The 19,494-nt window shown below is 37.1% G+C and overlaps 1 protein-coding gene across 3 annotated transcripts in view; it reads left to right on the top strand.

The window, feature by feature from the left end:
• The window catches only part of rbms1b (RNA binding motif, single stranded interacting protein 1b), an 80,228-nt gene that overhangs the window by 6,283 nt on the left and 54,451 nt on the right, over positions 1-19,494 (top strand). The window contains exons 1-2 of one of the 3 annotated variants that reach the window (XM_065252352.2): positions 2,185-2,353; positions 17,487-17,665. In XM_065252352.2, the coding sequence (XP_065108424.1) occupies positions 2,285-2,353; positions 17,487-17,665 (248 nt within the window). In that variant the 5' untranslated portion in view covers positions 2,185-2,284. Of the gene's footprint in view, positions 1-2,184; positions 2,354-8,101; positions 8,430-17,486; positions 17,666-19,494 lie in introns of those variants that run through there. The other 2 variants (XM_065252353.2, XM_065252351.2) reach the window with 2 other exon arrangements.

The following is a 19,494-nucleotide window of genomic DNA, read 5'->3' as shown; positions in this document are numbered from 1 at the left end:
TTGTGTCAACTGTTTATACTCCAGAGAAATGTGCAGTGTGTTGTGATCATTTAAATGACATGCGTGGGTTGCAGGAGAATAATGTTGCCTTGTGTCATGCAAATACACAAATCATATCACAGTCATTAAATCTAGGATCGTTTGATTGAATCTCTCCCAAGTGTTTCTGTTTGGGGGGGGGGGGGGCGAAAAACAGTTTAAATTGGGAAACATTATTAAGGTTGCATGAAATACTTAATAAATACATTGGCTGACCACATAAAAAAAATTATTGTTGTTGTGTGAAAAAAAGATGTTTGTTACAAAACTGAATAAACAGTGCTAAATAAAATTCCTGAATTTATTCAGATTACTTTTTTTAAAATTAAGTAACCAACTAAAAATCTAAGTAAATAATATTTATAAATTACAATTAATTCAAACTTGAAGTTTATGTTTCATTGTATTTAATATTTAAGTGCTCTAACTTAAAACACATGCGACCTACAGCCTGAACTACACTTCTGAACAATGGTAACCACAAAACTAAAAACTCTTCTAAATCGCTAACATAAATGAATTTTTAATACTATTGAGTCTTTCTCTTTACTGAAAATCCATAAAATATCACAAAAAATGCTCTCGTAATGCATGCAGGGAACTGGAACCTCCCAAACAAGTGTTGATTTAAAGAAACATTCCACTTTAATAAAAAAATCATGGTAATTTACTCAACCCAATGTCATCCAAAATGTTGATGTCTTTCTTTGTTCAGTCGAGAAGGAATACATTTTTTTGAGGAAAACATTCCAGGATTTTTCTCAGTTTAATAGACTTTAGTGGACCTCCACAGTTTCAATGCAGCTTCAAAGGGCTCAAAACGATCACACCACAGTCATAAGGGTCTTATCTAGTGAAACGATTGTCAAGAAAAATTAAAAAATATGCACTTTTAAACCACAATCTCACGTCTTGCTCTAGCTGTGTGATGCGTCAGCGTGAGCGACCTTACATATTACGTGATGATCACTTTGAAAGGTCACACATGACGTATGCGAAACTATTGCTCCAGTGTCAGTTTATTGTTTAAAATGGGCCGCAAGTGTGCGTTTCACATATGTTACGTTGGCGTGTCACGCGGCTAGTGCAAGACAAGAAGTTGTAGTTTATTTGACAAGAAGTGCTTATTTTTATTTATATAAATATAAGTGCTTATAACCTTATGCCTCGTTCGGGATCATTCAGAGCCCTTTAAAGCTGCATTGAAACTGTGAACTGTGAACGGGTCCAATAAAGTTGATTAAATTGAGGAAAAATTGAATGTTTTCCTTAAAAAATTGTATTTCTTCTCGACTAAACAAAGATATAAATAAATAATTTGGATGACGTGGGGGTGAGTCAATTATAAGGATTTTTTTAATGTGGAGTAATCCTTTTATGTTAAACTGAATTGAATTTGCAGTGCCAGACATTTTAACTGGCAGATTAAATGCCATAAACCTCATCACAACCACCAAAGGTTTGTAATCATTTGCAGTGTTTGTTGAAATGATGCTGTATTGAAATAGCTTTGTGTGAAAGTTACAAATGTAGTTTTGTGAGCTAAGCTCTTTGACTCATTTTATTTAAGTTTGTGGAACTCAAAGCGCTGGAATCGTTGAACACACATACAACTTTTAAGTTGAATAAACTTTTTTCAAAGGTTTGAGTACAGTTCACTCATTGAGTACTATTCAGGTTTAAAGTGCACATAATAAAATATATAGTTTGTAATGCACTATTAAAAGCATCAGGCAAATGCATTAATGTAAAATGCATTGTTTTTTTATTTCCAAACTTTACGCTATTCACATACAACATGTCAGGATTTGTTCTGTAGGAAAGTTTTGGCTCAGCTGTGTTTAAATTTGGAAAATTTGAAGATTTCTATCAAAATGCAAATTTGTAAAAAATGTATAGCAGTGCTGTTTGATTTATTTTGAAACAATGCAACAATCACATGCTGCTTTAAAAAATAGGCAGTATAAAGTGTAACTGGGCAGTATTTGGTAATTTGTAAGCTAGAGTTCCATTGCGATCATATAACAGCAACAATACTCTCTCTCTCTCTCTTGCTCGCTATTACACTTTCTCTTTCTCTATTCTGCTTTCTCTCGCCCTCTCTCACTGATTAGCTGAGAGAGAGAGAGAGAGAGAGAGGCTTCTTCCTGTGCGACAGACGCTAACATGCAAGTAAACACATGCTGCTACGTAGCGTGTGAGTGCTCGCAGTAGCAAACTTAAAGCTGTCGCAGACTCGCAGTTGATGACTGCGATGTGGCCTTCACAGAGAAGATGTGGCCTTCGATTAGAGCGAGACAGCAGATTCAGTAAGGTAGGTAGCGTAACACTGTTTCAACAGCGCAGAAATTGCTAAATTTTCTTTAGACGGCCCAAATGGACCGAGACAGCTCTGTGCGAGAAAGTCACAGGCCGAAACGTTCTCCATTACAGAGAAGAATGTGAAGAATGCAGTCTGGGCTCACTTTAACATGCTTAGGATGCAGTGGAGTTCAAAAGCTTCTCCTGTTTCTTGCGCCCGTCTGCCTCTTCGCAGGGCAAAGCTGTAAAAACATTGGGGCGAGAGATGGAAGGATATAGAAAAGCATGCATGTGCCTGTCTGTGTGTATATACAGTAGTGTACGTGCACATGGATTTATGCACACGCTTGTGTGTGTTGGGATGTTGGCGGGGTGGAGTGTGATATATAGCGACTCTGATAGCCTGTGGGGGAGGCTACAGCTTTGGTCTTCATTTGTTTTCTCTGCACATTCAACACGGACAGCTGTAACGTGTCGAGCAGATCTGCTTTAGGACTGATTTGTGGTCTGCTTTCCTCCTGAGCTGCCATCAAGGTGTAAAGCGCTGTCTTGATTTTCCTAAACATCTTTCATTTTGTAAACCAGCCATTCTTAACATGACACATGCTTTACGGTAGACATGAATTAGCAACCCAACAGATATTAACATAAACAGTAATATTAAAATGGACTGCATAGCCCTAACAATTTACAAAATGAGGCATATGTTGCATTGGATGCGGTTTGTGAACATCTCTTAAATTTCAATGGTTTTGAGCTGTTTACCACACAAAACAAACTGTGGTTCACACAAACCATGCTTATCTTCATGGAAGGTGAAGCCATGGTTGCTATAGTCAAAGACATATTTTTTTTCTTTCTGTAGTTTGGTTCCTGGTTTTTAAAGGATGATGTTATGTCACGCAATATAGGCAGCTGTATAATTTATTCACTTAATTAATAATAAATAATAATATATTTGCACATAAGCCCTGTAAACTTTGATTTTATACATGATATGATATGTAATATTTGATTTTGTATTAAAGAAATCAAAGTGGCAAGTTAAGCAGATACTAGAGGCAAAAATAGAAAGCTGAAAACACTTCAATGAAGTGTCAGAAATACATTTGAGTAATTGGCAATATTTGTATACTGAAATTGATTTGTCTAATTCAAATGCTCCTATTATGAGGGTTTTTTAAAACCATATAAAGACATAGGCTAGTTTGTTTATTTCCAACACTTGAGTCGTTTAATTTAAATTATTTCTCAATTATTGCTGTTATAGCTGTGAATAATAACATATATCATAACACAATTAAAACAAACACTGCTAAAGTACTTGTAATTGAATACTTACATTCATTTATGTAGCTCTATCTACTATATTCTTTTATTTTATTTTTTGTCACAGTAAATGCAAATGTCTGTCTGCTACTGTCACTAAAATGCCTGCAGAGACACTAAATCTATAACTAGATAGACCTAGTGTATTATTGTGAAATATGTCAAATGTTAGGCAACAGATAAACAAAAAAAATCATATACAGCAACCTTTCTCACGTACAACTCTTTGTCTTTACAGAATAAAAATATAAAATAACAGCCTCATGCAAAGCATTCTGGGAACCAGAAATTCTCATCGACCTTTTTCAGTTTTTTTCTGATTTTGGTTCCCAGAATCGCTTTGCATAATGCTGTACTTTTTAAAGTTTTTTTCCTGTAAAGATAAAGACTTGTTAATGTTTAATGTTAATTTATCTTTAAACAAACTGGTTACATAAATTTAAATCTACTTTAAGTTACTATCATACAGATATTTTTAAAAGTGTAGTTAATATTATACACTTCTTCACTGTCTATCATAGAGGATAAACAAATGAAATTAAAAATGTGCACATTACATATTTTGCACAATACATTTTACTATGGTACTACCTATTGCTGTTAAGAAATGTATAGGGATGTTTACAATCATTCTCTTCTGTAATCAGAGCCACATTGTTCTGGTCGGCGTTAATTTATTTATTTCAACACTTGAGTCGTTTTATTTAAATTAATTCTTAATTATTGCTGTAATATAGCTGTGAATATTGCACAACATAACATAACATAATAAACACTGGAGTATTGAGAGGGTGCAATGCAAAAAAAGATTCTATAAAATATATTTTTATGCGAAATATAATTTCTTATTTCTTTTGATTTGCTACTGAAGTGTGTCCATGTCATATTTTTGGGGATTTAACCAAACTACTTTATTTTTATTTAATGCATACTGTAGTATGTATTGTTCTTGCAGTGTCTTCTGTCTTTTTTTTGGTTGCACACATGCACTTTATGTGGCTAGGCTACAAATGAGCTTTTTGGTACTTAGTTCTGTGTTGTTTTATGAGGTCCAGTGTCTGTACTGTATGTAGCACCACGGTCCTGGAGAAACGTCTCATTTCACTATGTACTGCACTGCTATATACTGTATGGTTGAAATGCCAATAAAGCTTCTCTTGACTGCTGACTTGAAAAACACTATATGATGACCAACTAGCATTTTTCTTTCTGTGATCTAATATTTGCCTGGTGTGGGTATTACTCGTGTTAGTAGCGTTTTAAAGAACAGATGTTTTCCATTGTAAGTTTGTTGTCTGTGAGAGAAAAAGAAAGAAGATGATCTTTTCCAAGGAGGACATAGATCTGATTCCATGTTCTCTAAGGGATTGTAAATGACCTATTTACATTCTAACCATTCGTGTTAAAGTGCTGTCTCAGCATGCTTGGGTACAACTGGAGATTATTGATACCACAAGGTGTTTTTAGTGTTGCTAAGATCAAATTTATGTTCGAAAGAGCGAACTGAAATCGAAAACTGATGAGCTCAGGGGAAGTTATTTAAGAAGACAACAGGAAGCGCAGTGTTTAGATTTGAGGATGCACTTTATGTTCATCATAGCCCCAGAGAGAGAGAGAGAGAGAGAAAGAGAGAAAGAGAGAAAGAGAGAGAGAGAGAGAGAGAGAGAGAGAGAGAGAGAGAGAGAGAGAGGGTGCACTAGAGGAAGACAAGTTAATATACACAAAGGTTTGGTCTGAATTTGTGTTTCTCATGACTTTAAAAGGTAATTTCAGGATTATGTTTTGTATGCAGATATACAATTTGCCTCTGAATATTTTTTACTTCAGACTTACTGTAAAAAAGGTGTAAGAGTGGATAGTAAAGGAGAGTCACCATCAAGTGTGATGTAGCCATGAAAGCGACTTCAGTAATGTTTATAAGTTTAGGTATCCCAGCATGCAGCTCATGGTTGAGAGAATGACTAGAATGTGCAAAGCTGTAATATTATAAACAAAGAGAGGTTACTTTTTTGAAGCTATTTCGAAAGAATAGGATAGTTTAAAAAGGTTAAACATTTTGATGGACACAACATAATTCCCATAATTGATACTTTTTAGACGACACTACTGTTCATTAGTGTTGAAAATAATTGTAACTTTGTAAATAATAAGTAGGTGTGTCCAAACTTTGAATAGTGGTACTTAGTGATGTAGTACTCGTGTCCGGTCTTGGACTCAAGACCGGTCTCGAGACCGATTTCTGCTTTCTCGGACTCGTCTCGGACTTTAATTAGTAATAATTAAAGGTAATTTCAGGCCGAGTCCTCGAGACCAACGCATTGTTTTAATGTTCATATAAAAAACACACAACACATAACAGTAATAATAAAATGCAATGTTGACGGTAGTGATAGACCGATGTAACGGCCGGCCGATATATCGGGCCGATATTTGCGAGTTTTATGTGTATCGGCATCGGCTGATATGTGGCTGCCGTGTTCGCCGATTTTTTTCCAGCATTATTTACAGACAGAGTGCTGGAAGCTGCAAGCGATTGCAGGTCATGTGACTAAAAACAACCAACCTTTCCATGACAACATCGAAAGATGGATCCATAGCACCCTCACCTGTTTTTACTATTTGTTAAATTAAGTTTTTTAAGTTCAATAAATGTAACTTTTTTTTTAATTGAGACTTGTAACATTTGGCATCATCATTGTGTCATTTTATGATGTAAATTGATTGAGCAAAAGCAGTATCGCCTCTAAATATCGGCTCAAGAAAATCGGCAGCCTGTATCGGTCATGATGAAACAAAAATCGGTATCGGCATCGCCACTGAAAATTCCATATCGGTCGATCCCTGGTTGACGGGCATTATTTGAAAATGACATCCCATGGTACAATGCAAAGATACTGCCATCAGAGCCAGTTGTTTATCTCTAGAAAAATAGGCAGAAGATGATGCATGTGGTAGGGATTTTTTTAATGGTAGTAAAAGCAAGATGTTAAGACTGCTCCTCTAAACAATTCCCAATCTAGCTTAGTCTGTAGGCCTAACCGTTGATTATGAACTGGGGTGATATTAAATCATGAATATGAAAACTGACATGTTTTTATGGTCTTGGTCTCGACTCTTATAGGACTCAGTCTCGACTCGGACTTGCTCCCTCAAAGACTCGGTCTTGACTTGAACTCGAGTGTATTTGAAAACCAAAAGACTCGGTCTCTACCCTTCAAAGACTCAGTCTTGACTTGGACTCGGGATAGGCGGTCTTGTCCCCATCACTAGTGGTACTGTATATCTGCCTGAAACATGGATATGTTCCTTTATGATTACAGAAACTACCAACAACATTGTTTTAAGTGCCTTTTCGAAATGTTACAACTATTTCTAAATTCTCATACAACTATAGTTATTTACAGTGTGTGTGTATATATATATATAAAATATAAATAAAGAACGAGTGAGTGTGTCGTTCTTTATTTATATTTTTTCCAGATAACAGAATAATAATAAACTCGTCCAAACTATGGCATAACATAAATGCAGCTGTGGGAATTATGTTGGTGACTAAAAGCATCCAAAATAAATCAAAACTCTGTTATATTTTATTATCTGAAGTGCAGTCACCCTTTGCCTAGAAATTGCAAAACCATACTTGAGTCATTTATAAAGCAGCTTTTTGAAGTTTTACTTTGGGATGCATTTTAAAGAATATTGAAAGACTTAACATTCAATCCGGGCTCTTATTGGCTAATTTTCCTTCAATATTCAGTCTAAGTCATCTATTTCAGAAAATAATATTGTAAAATAAAATTTTAGTTTTTTAATAACATAAATTAATCTGTATGGCACAGCTATATTTTTGTCTATATATGTAATTTTAAGCAATGAACCATACATCATCAGATTAAATTATTTGTAAGATCATAGTAAACATTATAGTCAAGTGTGTCCAAACTTATTGCCTATATATATATATATATATATATATATATATATATATATATATATATATATATATATATATATATATATATATATATATACTGATACATTTTTATCTCAACTTAACTTTATTTGGCCTTTAAAACATATTAAAGAGTTTCTTAAAGAGTTAAATCAATCCATATAGCACATATCAAATTGTAAAACCACAGTGCCTGATGGCCTCACTCAGGAATGTGAAGCATGCAAGTCAAAGGAAACGAAACTGCACCGAAGGGGGACCCAATGTTATATCCTATCAACTCCTTCAAAACCTAACCTAGTTCAAATGACACACCCAAAATAAATAAACAAATATATTTATTAACACAATCAGGAGTAGTGTTTTTTTAAGGAGGCTGTTGTAAGTTTTCATTTAAGATCTGATTATGTGCAAATCCCCCCCGTGTAAGCAGCGCAGTGGTTTCGTCCATAGTGGGAGGTGTAGTTCTCTGGAGAAGTCATCGCAGATCAATGAACTGAGCGGAACAGACGGGCTGGGCGAGCCGATAACAGCGAGAGTCTGTGGGATACACGCCGCTCACCCTTCCGCTACGCAAATTCTCCCATTCGGTCATAAAGATACGTCAAAGTACGACTACATTTTCGCGCAGTTCGGTCTCTATGTTGTATAGAGTCAGATATACAACTTTACCTTCTCGTCGCTTGGATATAAAAAGCACAGAAACATTTGTAAGACATTTACTCACCCGTCGGCGGAGATTCGCGAGCTGAGGATGATTTTTGCCAATTCTGGCCACACAGTGAGGACGTCGCATTACCGTAAACAGGTAAAATCTAACATTTTACCCTTTAAAAAATTAATGATCTGATGCGATAATTTGATATTGTATCGTGTGGGAACTATATGGGTGTTATCCTTGCACTTTTATCGTAAATACAACAACGTAGCGGATAATTGTAACGTCTGGGGCAGGACTTCTGTTGATTGACAACTGAAAGACTGCTCGTGTCCGAAAGCCGCGCGCCTTGAAACTAATCCCCGAAGAAAAGCTGTCATTTCCCCCTCAGTTGGGTGTGTACTGTGTATGTTGTGTTTTGTTTGCGTTTCATTTTATTGTGTTACGGCACTGGCCCTCATTCGCAGTTTTAGCACACCTCTTTCACCCGCCCCATCGAACCCGTCCCACGAGTTTAAAAATAGGCCTGTATTTGATCAAGTTTTTACGTGTCTCGTGCACGTCATAACATTTTCCTGCGATGGGAATATACATCCACAGCCCTGCCCCTCTCTTCCTCTTCAGAGGTGCATGTGTTTTACTAAACTGTGATGGTCAGAAGTCACGTTTGGGGTGTATTTGTGGTCTCATATGACGCTTTGATTCATAAACTACTCTTCTCTAATCTGACGCATTCATGCATTTCACAAGATACATTGCACCCTTTGCTTGGCATATGTCTGTGGGCAAAATAAAGCAATAATATAAATTAATTTAATAATAATATAATAATAAATAATTAATATAAATTGTATTTTGCATTCAAAGATTAGTAAGCACATCACCTTCCCCCAAATTTGTATTATGGTAATGCAAATCTTATTCTGAACCTAATGCGATAAAAACCGATATGTCCATTTTTATTTTTAAAGGTGCACTATGCAACTTTTAAGAGGATCGCTTGACAGAAATGCAATTATGTAATATACATAACTATGCTTTTAGTGGTGTATAAAGACCTTACATAATGAACTGTAAGGTTTTTAATACCTTAAAATGGGTCCCCTTACATGGAAGTCGCCATTTTGCACTTCCATGTTTCTACAGCAGCCCTAAACGGACAAACTACTCTGTGCGTAGCTCTGTGTAGCCTGACGTGCACCTTGTCAAAATTTTAAGGGTGCGTCCATTCTACGTGGACCATAAATGCTGTGATTGGTCCACAAGAACCCCTTCCGTCAGGTAAAAAAACTACGTCATGGGTATTTCCGTTTGCGACGGTAAGAACAAAGATGGGCCAAGTTGAAGAGTGATTTAACTGAAACTGCAACAAAAGTCGCTGTCTATTTACCTCAAAACGCAGAAGTATATGAAAACTGACGCGTAGCCTACGTTGCTCAACTAGGCATGGGCCGGTGTAAGATTTTGGCGGTATGCTAACCTTTAGCAAAATACCATGGTTTCATGCTATTACGGTGTTGCGGTATTGCGGTTGCAACACTAAAATGTGTTCTTTTCAAATGCCAGGTAAAAATAAAGCCTTTAAATTATAATGTGCTTTAAAAAATATATATAATATTTTCGTAATGTATATTAAATGTAAACATCAAATCAATCACATGACTTTTTTGTATAAACACAACTCATACCTTGGAGATGGTGTCACAGAACATTTTAGTGGTTTTGAAACCTTGACTGTTTAAAACCTCAGTATACTTTGAAACCGGTAACCTGTAGGGCTGGGTATCGATTAAGATGTTCCAGATCGATTCGATTTAGATAAACAAGCTATCAAATCAATTCCGATTCTCGGGCCGATTTTTATACTCTATTTTCAATTCAACTCAATGAATATAGATTAGAATATTAAGGAATAACTGACGACGGGCCATAAGGACCGGAGTCAATTATTCCTCTTATTCCACGGTTACCACAAACATTGCTCTGATGCCTAATTTTAAGATATTTGACAAGTTAGGTGTGCGGTTATCAGAAATGAATGCATACCCACAGAACATTTCTCAGCCAATCAGAATACAGCATTCAACAGACCCGTGCTATAAATTAGAATAAAGACTGAATGAATGACAGGCTCGCCTCTCAAAAAAGGGTGAAAAAAGAGGGTGACATCTAGTGGAGAAGACTAGTAATTAGATAAACGTTAATCTTACGTTTAGTGTTTGCGGAAATAAATATAGAAAAAAAATCGATTTTGAATCAACCACGTAAAAAAAAAAGATTAATCAAAATATTTTTTTCCCAGCCCTAGTAACCGGCCAATACCTATGGTTGCAGTTTGCAATCTCACCGCTAGATGCCTTCTGTAGTGCCCTTTACTACCCTTCATTACATTATTTCCATTGTATTAAGTAAAAAAGAAAATATTGTGTTACAGTAATGAGAATCAACATCGGGAATAATGAGAATTTAAAAACTAAAAGATAAAATGCCCAGATGTGTTACTGCAATAGTAAGATTTTAGTGTAGGGTGCGATGCCAATAAATGTTAAATATATGCTCGATGTTTTTTATGCAAAATATAATTTCTTCTTTCTTTTGATTTGTGGCTGAAATGTGTCGCGTTTTAAGGATCTCGGTTACAGGTAACTCAAAGGTCATTGTGGATTGGATTCAATGACCTTGTGACCTCAGTGTCTCATGATGGAATTAGATATCGTCACATCTGCGGATGCCTTCGTATTTGTGTGTTGCTTGCTTTTAGTGCATTGTCTATTGATGAATTATCATCGGCACAAGAGATTGACTGCTTAATAGAGGAAAAGATGGAGAAGAAAGGCTGTGGAGGCGCTATTATTCATATATTCATAGCCCTACATATATTTAGCAGCCGAGCAGGATCTCTCGACAGGGTGAGGGCGGTTACTGGAAGTTCAGTGTGTTTCCAGCTCGGATATGATGGGCTGTGTAGGTCTGGGGTGCTCTGATAAGAAGCCGGTCTCTCCCCGCTAAGCAGAATAGTTGGACAGATGTGAGACACAAACAGGCTTTGAGTTTCTAAGTACAGCCAGTTCCACTCTGGGAATGCGTGGGTTTTCGTCAGGCTAGAGGACCTTACGGGGGAAACACTGGTTTCTCGTCCTCAAAGATGTGCTTTGTCCGCTTATAGGTCCAGTTGGTGCCTCATTTCCTGTTTGGAAGGCTGTTCAGCAGTGCAGTGATCAGATGAGCTGTTTTGTCTTGTTTTTAAGAGGTCTGTCCCAAAACAGTCTTTCCACACGATAAATAGACGCCTTGTTTTCTTGGACATGCAATGTTTATTTGTTAAACGAAATAGAAATTTCCAGCAGAAAATATACATCAGCGGCCTAAACATCTTTATGAATAGCAGTTTGGCATGTCAAAGCGTGATGCTTTATACTCTTTATTGTGTGTGTGTGTGTGTGTGTTTGAAGAGATTAGCGTGTTTCAAGGACTTCCTGTTTGACCAACAATGTGACTCACTGCGTCTTTTTTTCCCAGCACATCCTGTTGGAACGCTTGAATTTACAGGATAATAGCTGGATTTTACTCTATAATAGAAACAGACACCTTTTTAGCAGCTGGGAGTACAAACGAAACAATGTTATTTTTATGTAACATTTCAATTTATTTATTAACATAGTATTCACTACAGTAACTCTTTTGTGAACGTGAACTAAACATCTAGGTCAAAGGTGAGTTCGATGTTTGGCTAATTCGGTAACCCCTTTGACACATTAAGCAAATTATTCATAACTAATTTAATGACCACAACTAAATTAGACTTAACTAATTTTAACTAATAACACGTTGAGTTGTCTGGGAGTCATTAAAGGAAGTGGCTGGGGTCTCTAGAAGAGTTTTATGGTGGGGATTTTTGTTTCCCTTTTCATACAGCATTAGTTTATGCTCTCTCTAAATTTACTCATGGAGAAGAAAACGCCTGATAAATCTTGAAATAATTCTGCTTTGGAAAAATAACCATACAGGTGTTTGGAATGACAGGAGATAAAGTAAATAATTGTATTTATGGGTATACTATTCCTTCAATAATCCACACCCTTATTAATTTCAAGTCTCATTTATCATGACATACATTCTTGTCTTATGCAGCCGTGTCAGACAATGGTAAAAGGGGCGGACATCGAGTTGCCCACTAGGTCATTTCGATTAGACAGTGGCTCTGTCCTGACCCATAAATGCTCTCTTTATGTGTACCCCTTTAATAAAATGATATGCTGTTCAGCACTGCTGATTTTCACGGCACTAAGATCTCTGTTTTTAGCAGCTGTCAATCATACGTCCTCTCAGTGTTGTGATCGTTTACCTCATGTCGTTCAGATCCTGTGTTATTTTCTTTCTTCTGTGACACACAAAAGGAGGTCTTACACTGAATGTAAGATGGATGGTTATGTATAGACCGTTTCAGCAGTAACAACATAAGCAAACCGCTTTCGTGGAACAAACGTAATTTCCGGTAAACTCCACAAAGAATCAATAACAACAGAGTCCTTTTAGAGTAGTTTATTTGTGATAACAAACAAAGTAAACAACAAGTAGATTACCTTAGTTCAAATCATAGCTAAAGCATATAAAAAACGACACAGAGCAAACATTACTGTGTAAAATGTGTACTATATAATTTATAAAATGTTAACGACAGATCGGCCAAACCTCCTTTACATAGCGCTGATCCATTATCCCTGTTTCCCCTCGTCTTTAGGAAACAAAAAACATTTGATATTTTTGACGAGGTATTTGTTTCAGAGTTAAGTTTAACCACTAGTCAGACAATTAAACAAACAGAGACCGGATGTTCAGTTCGGCTCAGACGCATAATCACGACAACGCACGTGCATTCAATAAAACATCTATAAAAACCATTTAATGTTATTTTAAATAATTTATTTTTAATTCAGGTTTTTTTACATTTTGTTTTCTGTTATAATTTGTCTGTATTCAATTCGTTTTCTTTAATGGTTAATTACATTTCACTTATCAAACAGCATGTTAAATAAACTGAATTTATAAAATGTAGTAATTTACTTTTTCTAAAATAATCAAACAAAAACAATACAAATGTAAGTAAAAATCTTTTAAGTGTGATTATATTACTTAAGAAATAAAACTAATTTAAAAATCTATATTTTTATTATTTTAAAAGTAGATTTTACTATACAATAGTAATATATTTCTGTCAACTTCATTATGTTTATCATACTTTTATTTTGATGCGTATTTATCGATCGCATTTTTCAATGAAATCCGCGTGAACTTTGACACTCTGATGAACTTCATGTATTCGTGTCCTTGGATGCTAAAAACAGTGGGGTGATGACATCATCGTTTAACAAAATATACGGATTAGCTGTACACACGAAACCCCAGAGGTGTTGTTTGGATTTATCCACTCTGGGTCCCGGTTTCAAAATCGCCGGTACAATACAGAATTTTTACGTATACAGCTAAATATGTCTCCATGTGAATGAGCTTTTAAGGTGCAGTACTATAAAAAATCGTATCTCAAAGTCTTTCATATTTCTACTGTAAGTACATTATTTGTAGGTTGATTTCCTTGAAAGGGCGTGAAGGCTTAATGGTGCAATCAAAACATTGCTGTGTTTGCATCCTGATCTGCCCAATACAGCAGCATTAGCGTTTGTTTCGAGGTGGGTCTGTCTGTTAGCCAGTAGTCGTGAGGTGCATTGAGGAGACACAAGGAAATCGTTTTTATACTTTTGGTCAGTGACACTAATGTAGCAGAAATGACACGCTTCAGCTTTAAGGTGTTGTTTGGTGTTGAGTTTCTGGTTGTAGTGCACACCTTTGAAACAATGATTGTTATTCATTGAGAGAAAAAGCAACCAATTAAAGCAAAGGAATGTATTTTAACAATGAATCTCATGTTCATTTTATGGTGAAGATATTGCGTAAATGACGAGACTGGAGCTCATCCAGCAGACTGTGTAACTGCGGCATTCCACAGATTCCAAACGCTTCCTCTTTCTTGTTACTTCCACAAAAGAGGGAACGCCGAGGGCACTCGAGCAGGAAGATCGCCACGGCTCCAAACATCTGGGTCCATACAAACAGGATGGAAGTGAGATGTCTTTGCCACACAAGAGCTCTTTTATGGTATGAAGAATGAAGCCAGCAAGCAATTGACCTCAAAGATCTGCAGCCGGTCTAGAAATTCCCAAAAACTTTCAATGGCATTGGCCTTGTATTCCAAAGTTCTAATAAAAGAGAGGTTTTATATGGATCTTCATGAGAAATGTATATGATATTTATAGCAGTAGATTGTTGGTTATTGAAAAATCATGCCAAGTTTCAGGTTTTACAATAAAGCAATGTGGACTCGAGTGTTGTATGTGGTAGATTCTCAAATGTAATATTGTGGCTCATTTGACACAGTCAGTTTTGTCCTGCCTATTGCTCCCTAACCAATTTGGATTTTTGAATCGCATAAGTGCGGCCGCCATTTAGTTCGGCCATATCCAAGTAAACTGAACAAGTGCATTTAAATGTATAAATTATACAAATATTGTACTCAAAAATGTTTTTTTGTGTGCGTCCATTGTACCATAAAGTAAAAGGAATGGATTTTGCTTGTTATATGTATAAAGCCCACTGGTTGTCCACTTTGTGAGAATAATATATTTAAGGTAATAAAGCTTTACCTAAGCTGTCAAGTGCTGAAATGATTGAATGTCTAAGTTCATGGGTCCTTGAGGCAAATTTGCCATGAGGAGAGGAACTCTTCTGTGAAATTTTAAGTCTCCAAGTCAAATGAGTTTGCAGGACTTACATAATGGATGTTGCAAATTTAACTGCTAGCTGCTAGGCAACCATACGCCCTATCTATCCCATAATTATGTGAAATGCAATTTGCTCTTCATGCATGCAGGGTTCACCATAGGAATGAAAAGTTATATACGTCAATTACACTGGATTCCTAATGATGCTTTCTAAATAGTTGTAGACTAGTTAATATGTAAAATCTCGGTTAAACGAAATAATACATTTATTGTTGAGATTTTACCGACATTAAATATAAAATTGAGGACTTATTCACGTTTCCTGCCCATCTCAGAGCAAAGGTGACAATGTCTAAGAACAAAACCAGCGTTCAGCTCTACAGAAATAGCTCACCCTTTGGCTTCCTGCACCACGCTCACTTCCTTTAGATTCTGGAAGCGTCCTCTTCATCAGCTGTGCTCCTGGGTTAGAGACTCAGGCCTCTATGGACCCACTTTATGCTGACATCTGCTTTCTGCAGAGATACGACTGCACTGCAGATATGGATCAAAGCGCTGCCAGATATTCATCCTAACAGTGGACAGATACCCACTAGTGACACACATTGCCAGTTTAGCATTTGAGCTGACAGACAGGAAGCAGATCTTCTGGTTGCACACTTTCTTTTGGACAGGATTTACTAGAATGACAGCTTTCTTGGCTTTTTCTATTTTGAATACATCTTTAATATTAAGAGTTACTTTTTATTAAAGGGCCGGTTTAATGCTACTTCATGCATTCTGACTTATTAACAGTTTAAGAGTTGTATTCCTCATGCTAAACAAATGCAAAGTGTCAATAACTCTGGGTGAAACTCACGCCTCTTCTTTCCTACAAGTTTCGGAAGGTTTTTTACCTGTTACCTATCAGTGACCCCATATTCCTTTTATGGGCACTTCCCCTGAAAAGCACGCCCACACGTCAATCAGAGTGAAAACGAGGACACTCATTATCATTGTTCCTTCAAGTAGAAGTTAAAAGCATCACTGCACGCGACAACTTTGTTTTATATCAAGATTCAACAATGGAAGAAGTGTGTTTTTGGATGTAAGGAAAATAAAGCCTTATTTAGCTTTCCAGTCTTATGGAAGCAATGGATATAGTTTGTTTATCCGGAGTTTTGCATGTGTGTTTGTTTAATGCTGTATTTTGTTGAAATGGGGCGGGCCAACCGGGTTATGAGTCGCAGGCGGTACGTAAAAGGGCATCAAATGTTTTGTTGGTAATTGGTGTCTAAGTGCATATAATGTAAGCAAAACGAACATGTAGTGAATCATAAGTCATCCAGAGATAGTGGGATAATGTTTTGTGTGTGTTGCTTGCTCGTGGCTCCCTCCTCCCATACGGATGCTTCCGGATCTCGTGCTTTTCCATACCAGAAACAATCGCTAGAGCTGATCTGTCTTTTATAAATCTGATAAAACTGTCTAAAGACTCTTAATGGTGCAGTCCAACCAGAGGCGGCAAAAACACACTATTCGCGCGTAGTTGGACGCTTGAACATTTGAGTTTGCTCGTGAAATTCTAGTCATTCGACATTCACGCGGAAATTCGCGTCATGGGAGGGGCTTCTGCGACTCCGCTGAGAATCCGCCACTCCGCTCGCTTCCTATTATCACATCACTACTACAGCAAGGTCCTGATTGGTTAACGCGGTGCGGAAACCCGCTGACAAAATCTGTGCAATGGATTTAGACTTGGCAGGAGGGCTAGTTTATGTGTAAATTATGTGCCATACTGGCGGACTGTTGTTTAGATTCATTTTGGTTTGTTCGTTTCATTCATTCTCAATATTAAAAGCACTGAATAAACAAATTTAAATGACCTGTTCCAGAACTCTCTATGTTAATCCGTGTGATAAATGCTGCAGTGTAAAGGAGATTAACTGTCTCTGTGACACTCCTCATTCAGCTCCTGTAATCTCACAACTGTCAATAGTCAGGTATCTAATACTCTGCTTACCTGAGAAAGTCCCAATCAAGGTGTGTCTTACTGTCTGAACAATTCACTTTTTGTCAGAGTATGGGACATTTAGTCAGTTATAATGATAGATATCAGGGGTCATTTTGAGCCAGACATGCCTTTCCAGCTTTCAATGCACCAAAAAAGTAGAGAAAATTATATAAGAAGAAATATTTTTTGCAATAATACCAAGAGTAACGTAACATAATACAATTCAATATACATTAGCATTACATGCTGATAAAAGTGAAGTCTTTCAGATTGGATCATTGTAATAATTAATATTACAGAATAACAAAACCAGTCATGTCTTCCTCTCTTTTATTGTATTTTCTCAGTACCCTAGAGATTATTTACTGTGTACATTTTGCTTATCTTTTTTGTTTTAATCTTTTTTTTCAAGACTTTTGTTTGTGTCTTTTCCTGCAGCCCCCTGTTGGCCCCACCTCCCATCCAATGGCTCCGCCCAGTCCTGGAACCAACAGCACCAATCACAGCAGCAGTAGCAGCAGCACAGTCGGCTGGGAGCAGCTCAGTAAAACTAACCTCTACATTCGTGGATTGCTACCGCAAACCACCGACCATGACCTGGTCAAACTCTGCCAGCCGTAAGTACCGCTGCCATCCATTACTGGATATATTGATCGGGTATTGATTGATTCCCCCTACCTTCAGATAACCAAAGGCGCGCGTGTGTTTGTGTTTTAATTCTCTTATCATATACCTGCTGGCTAAGTTGATATCATTGCATTTTCACTAATATGAACAAATTGAACGAAATAGCTTTAATTGTATGTCTTTATTTTTCAATTGGTGATACTGTTGATGTAAAGGTACCAAAGAATGCATTGAAATAATCTGTTAAATTGTTTTCTGATATCTACATAGAAGGTTTGTGGCTTTATTAAGTGCAAAAATTATCCAGAAACGTTTTAACATGTACATTTACAACCCTAGGATTTGTCCTTACAATAAAATGGTCTATTATTACCTTATTTGGAAGGGTCATGAATAATAATGTTGAGCTCAGCTCTAGGCTTGCCGCGATGGTCGGTGAAACGGTGATAACCGGTGCTTCAGCCTCTCACCGGTTAGATCACTTGCCCACCGCGACACCGTCTTTCACCGTCGTTTTGATATTTTCGTGTAATTGCATCATTTAGTTTCGTTAGAGAGAGCAAACACTTACAACTGAAAGTGTCTGCTGAGTGAATTTAGCGGAGCTGAACGCGCGTCACATCACAGAGAGCAGCAGGTGTCAGATTTCATTTATTCCTGTCAGAGTTTGCGAGGCGAGCTGACTGAACAGACGAAGGCAGAAGCCGCGTGCTTACTCGTTTTTGTCATAATATACATAAATGATGTTTAATATAACCGAGATCGTTTTGTTCTGGTGTTTTTCATCAAGAAAAATAATAAAGCCATCATTCAAGCAGCGCTTTTTGGAGAAGTAGCCGGTTGCTCTGCTTGGGACTGAGGGGTTCTGTGAGAATTACATGGGCACATTGACTTAAGCACTTAATTAAACCAGCTGTTGCACTCGCATTGCACACAAATGCATACGCGATTTAACGCAGCGTACGCAAGCACTGCATTTAAACAGTTGCGTAATTCAAAAGTGAAAGTAAAATGTGTAAGTCTGCATGCGCATTTATAAGCCCCTCCCACCCGGTGAAACCGGGATCACCGGGTTTGTGACGCGCCGATTAACCGGTGAGAAAATTCTGTCACCGCGGCAACCCTACTCAGCTCTGATTGGCTGTTTTTCAGAGCAGCAGCTTCAGTAGCTCTCTGTGTGTGTAAACAGATCTTTTGTTTGAGTCTGTCTGTATCAGATGAAGATACAGATTTTGAGGAATAATCAATTGTTTGGAGATTGTTAATGGACGTTTTTTGAGTGGTAAGTTTGTGTTTTTTCAGTATGGACCTGCAAAACGTAACTGTAACATCAATAGTAGAACTTCAGCCTAAATGTTAGCATATAGCTTTAACTAGCATATAGCGCTAACCCAGCAGCCACAACTGAAAGACTACCTCTGAATGTGGTCGAAAGTGGACGAGCTCAAAGCGTTTTGTACACTGTTTACATCTGGCATTAACGTCATCCACTTGTGAGCCGATTGTCGAAAACGCATGTTAATGCTTAGTGTAAACAGCCTCTTAGTCAGTTGATAAAATTATTTTCAATTTCAGCTAAATCTTACCTTTGGAAAGCACAATCGTTAGATGTAATGCTCTGTCAGGATTTTATAGACTCTTCTGAACAGCAGTTTCCTTTGTGTCTCATTAAACCCAGTTCTGCTGTAGGAGATCAATGACATTGTCCACTGGTTCAGGACTCTTGTTGCTACAGGGTCATGCTTACAGTTTCTTTATGAAAGCGTGCGTAGATTGAGGAATGATGCAGCACCTGCTTGGGCAGATCTGAGGTCAGTCT

This window comes from Paramisgurnus dabryanus, chromosome 15, assembly GCF_030506205.2.
Source record: "Paramisgurnus dabryanus chromosome 15, PD_genome_1.1, whole genome shotgun sequence".
Lineage (NCBI taxonomy): Eukaryota > Metazoa > Chordata > Actinopteri > Cypriniformes > Cobitidae > Paramisgurnus > Paramisgurnus dabryanus.
Note: the sequence above shows the minus strand (reverse complement) of the source record. Positions and strands in the feature narration are given on the sequence as shown.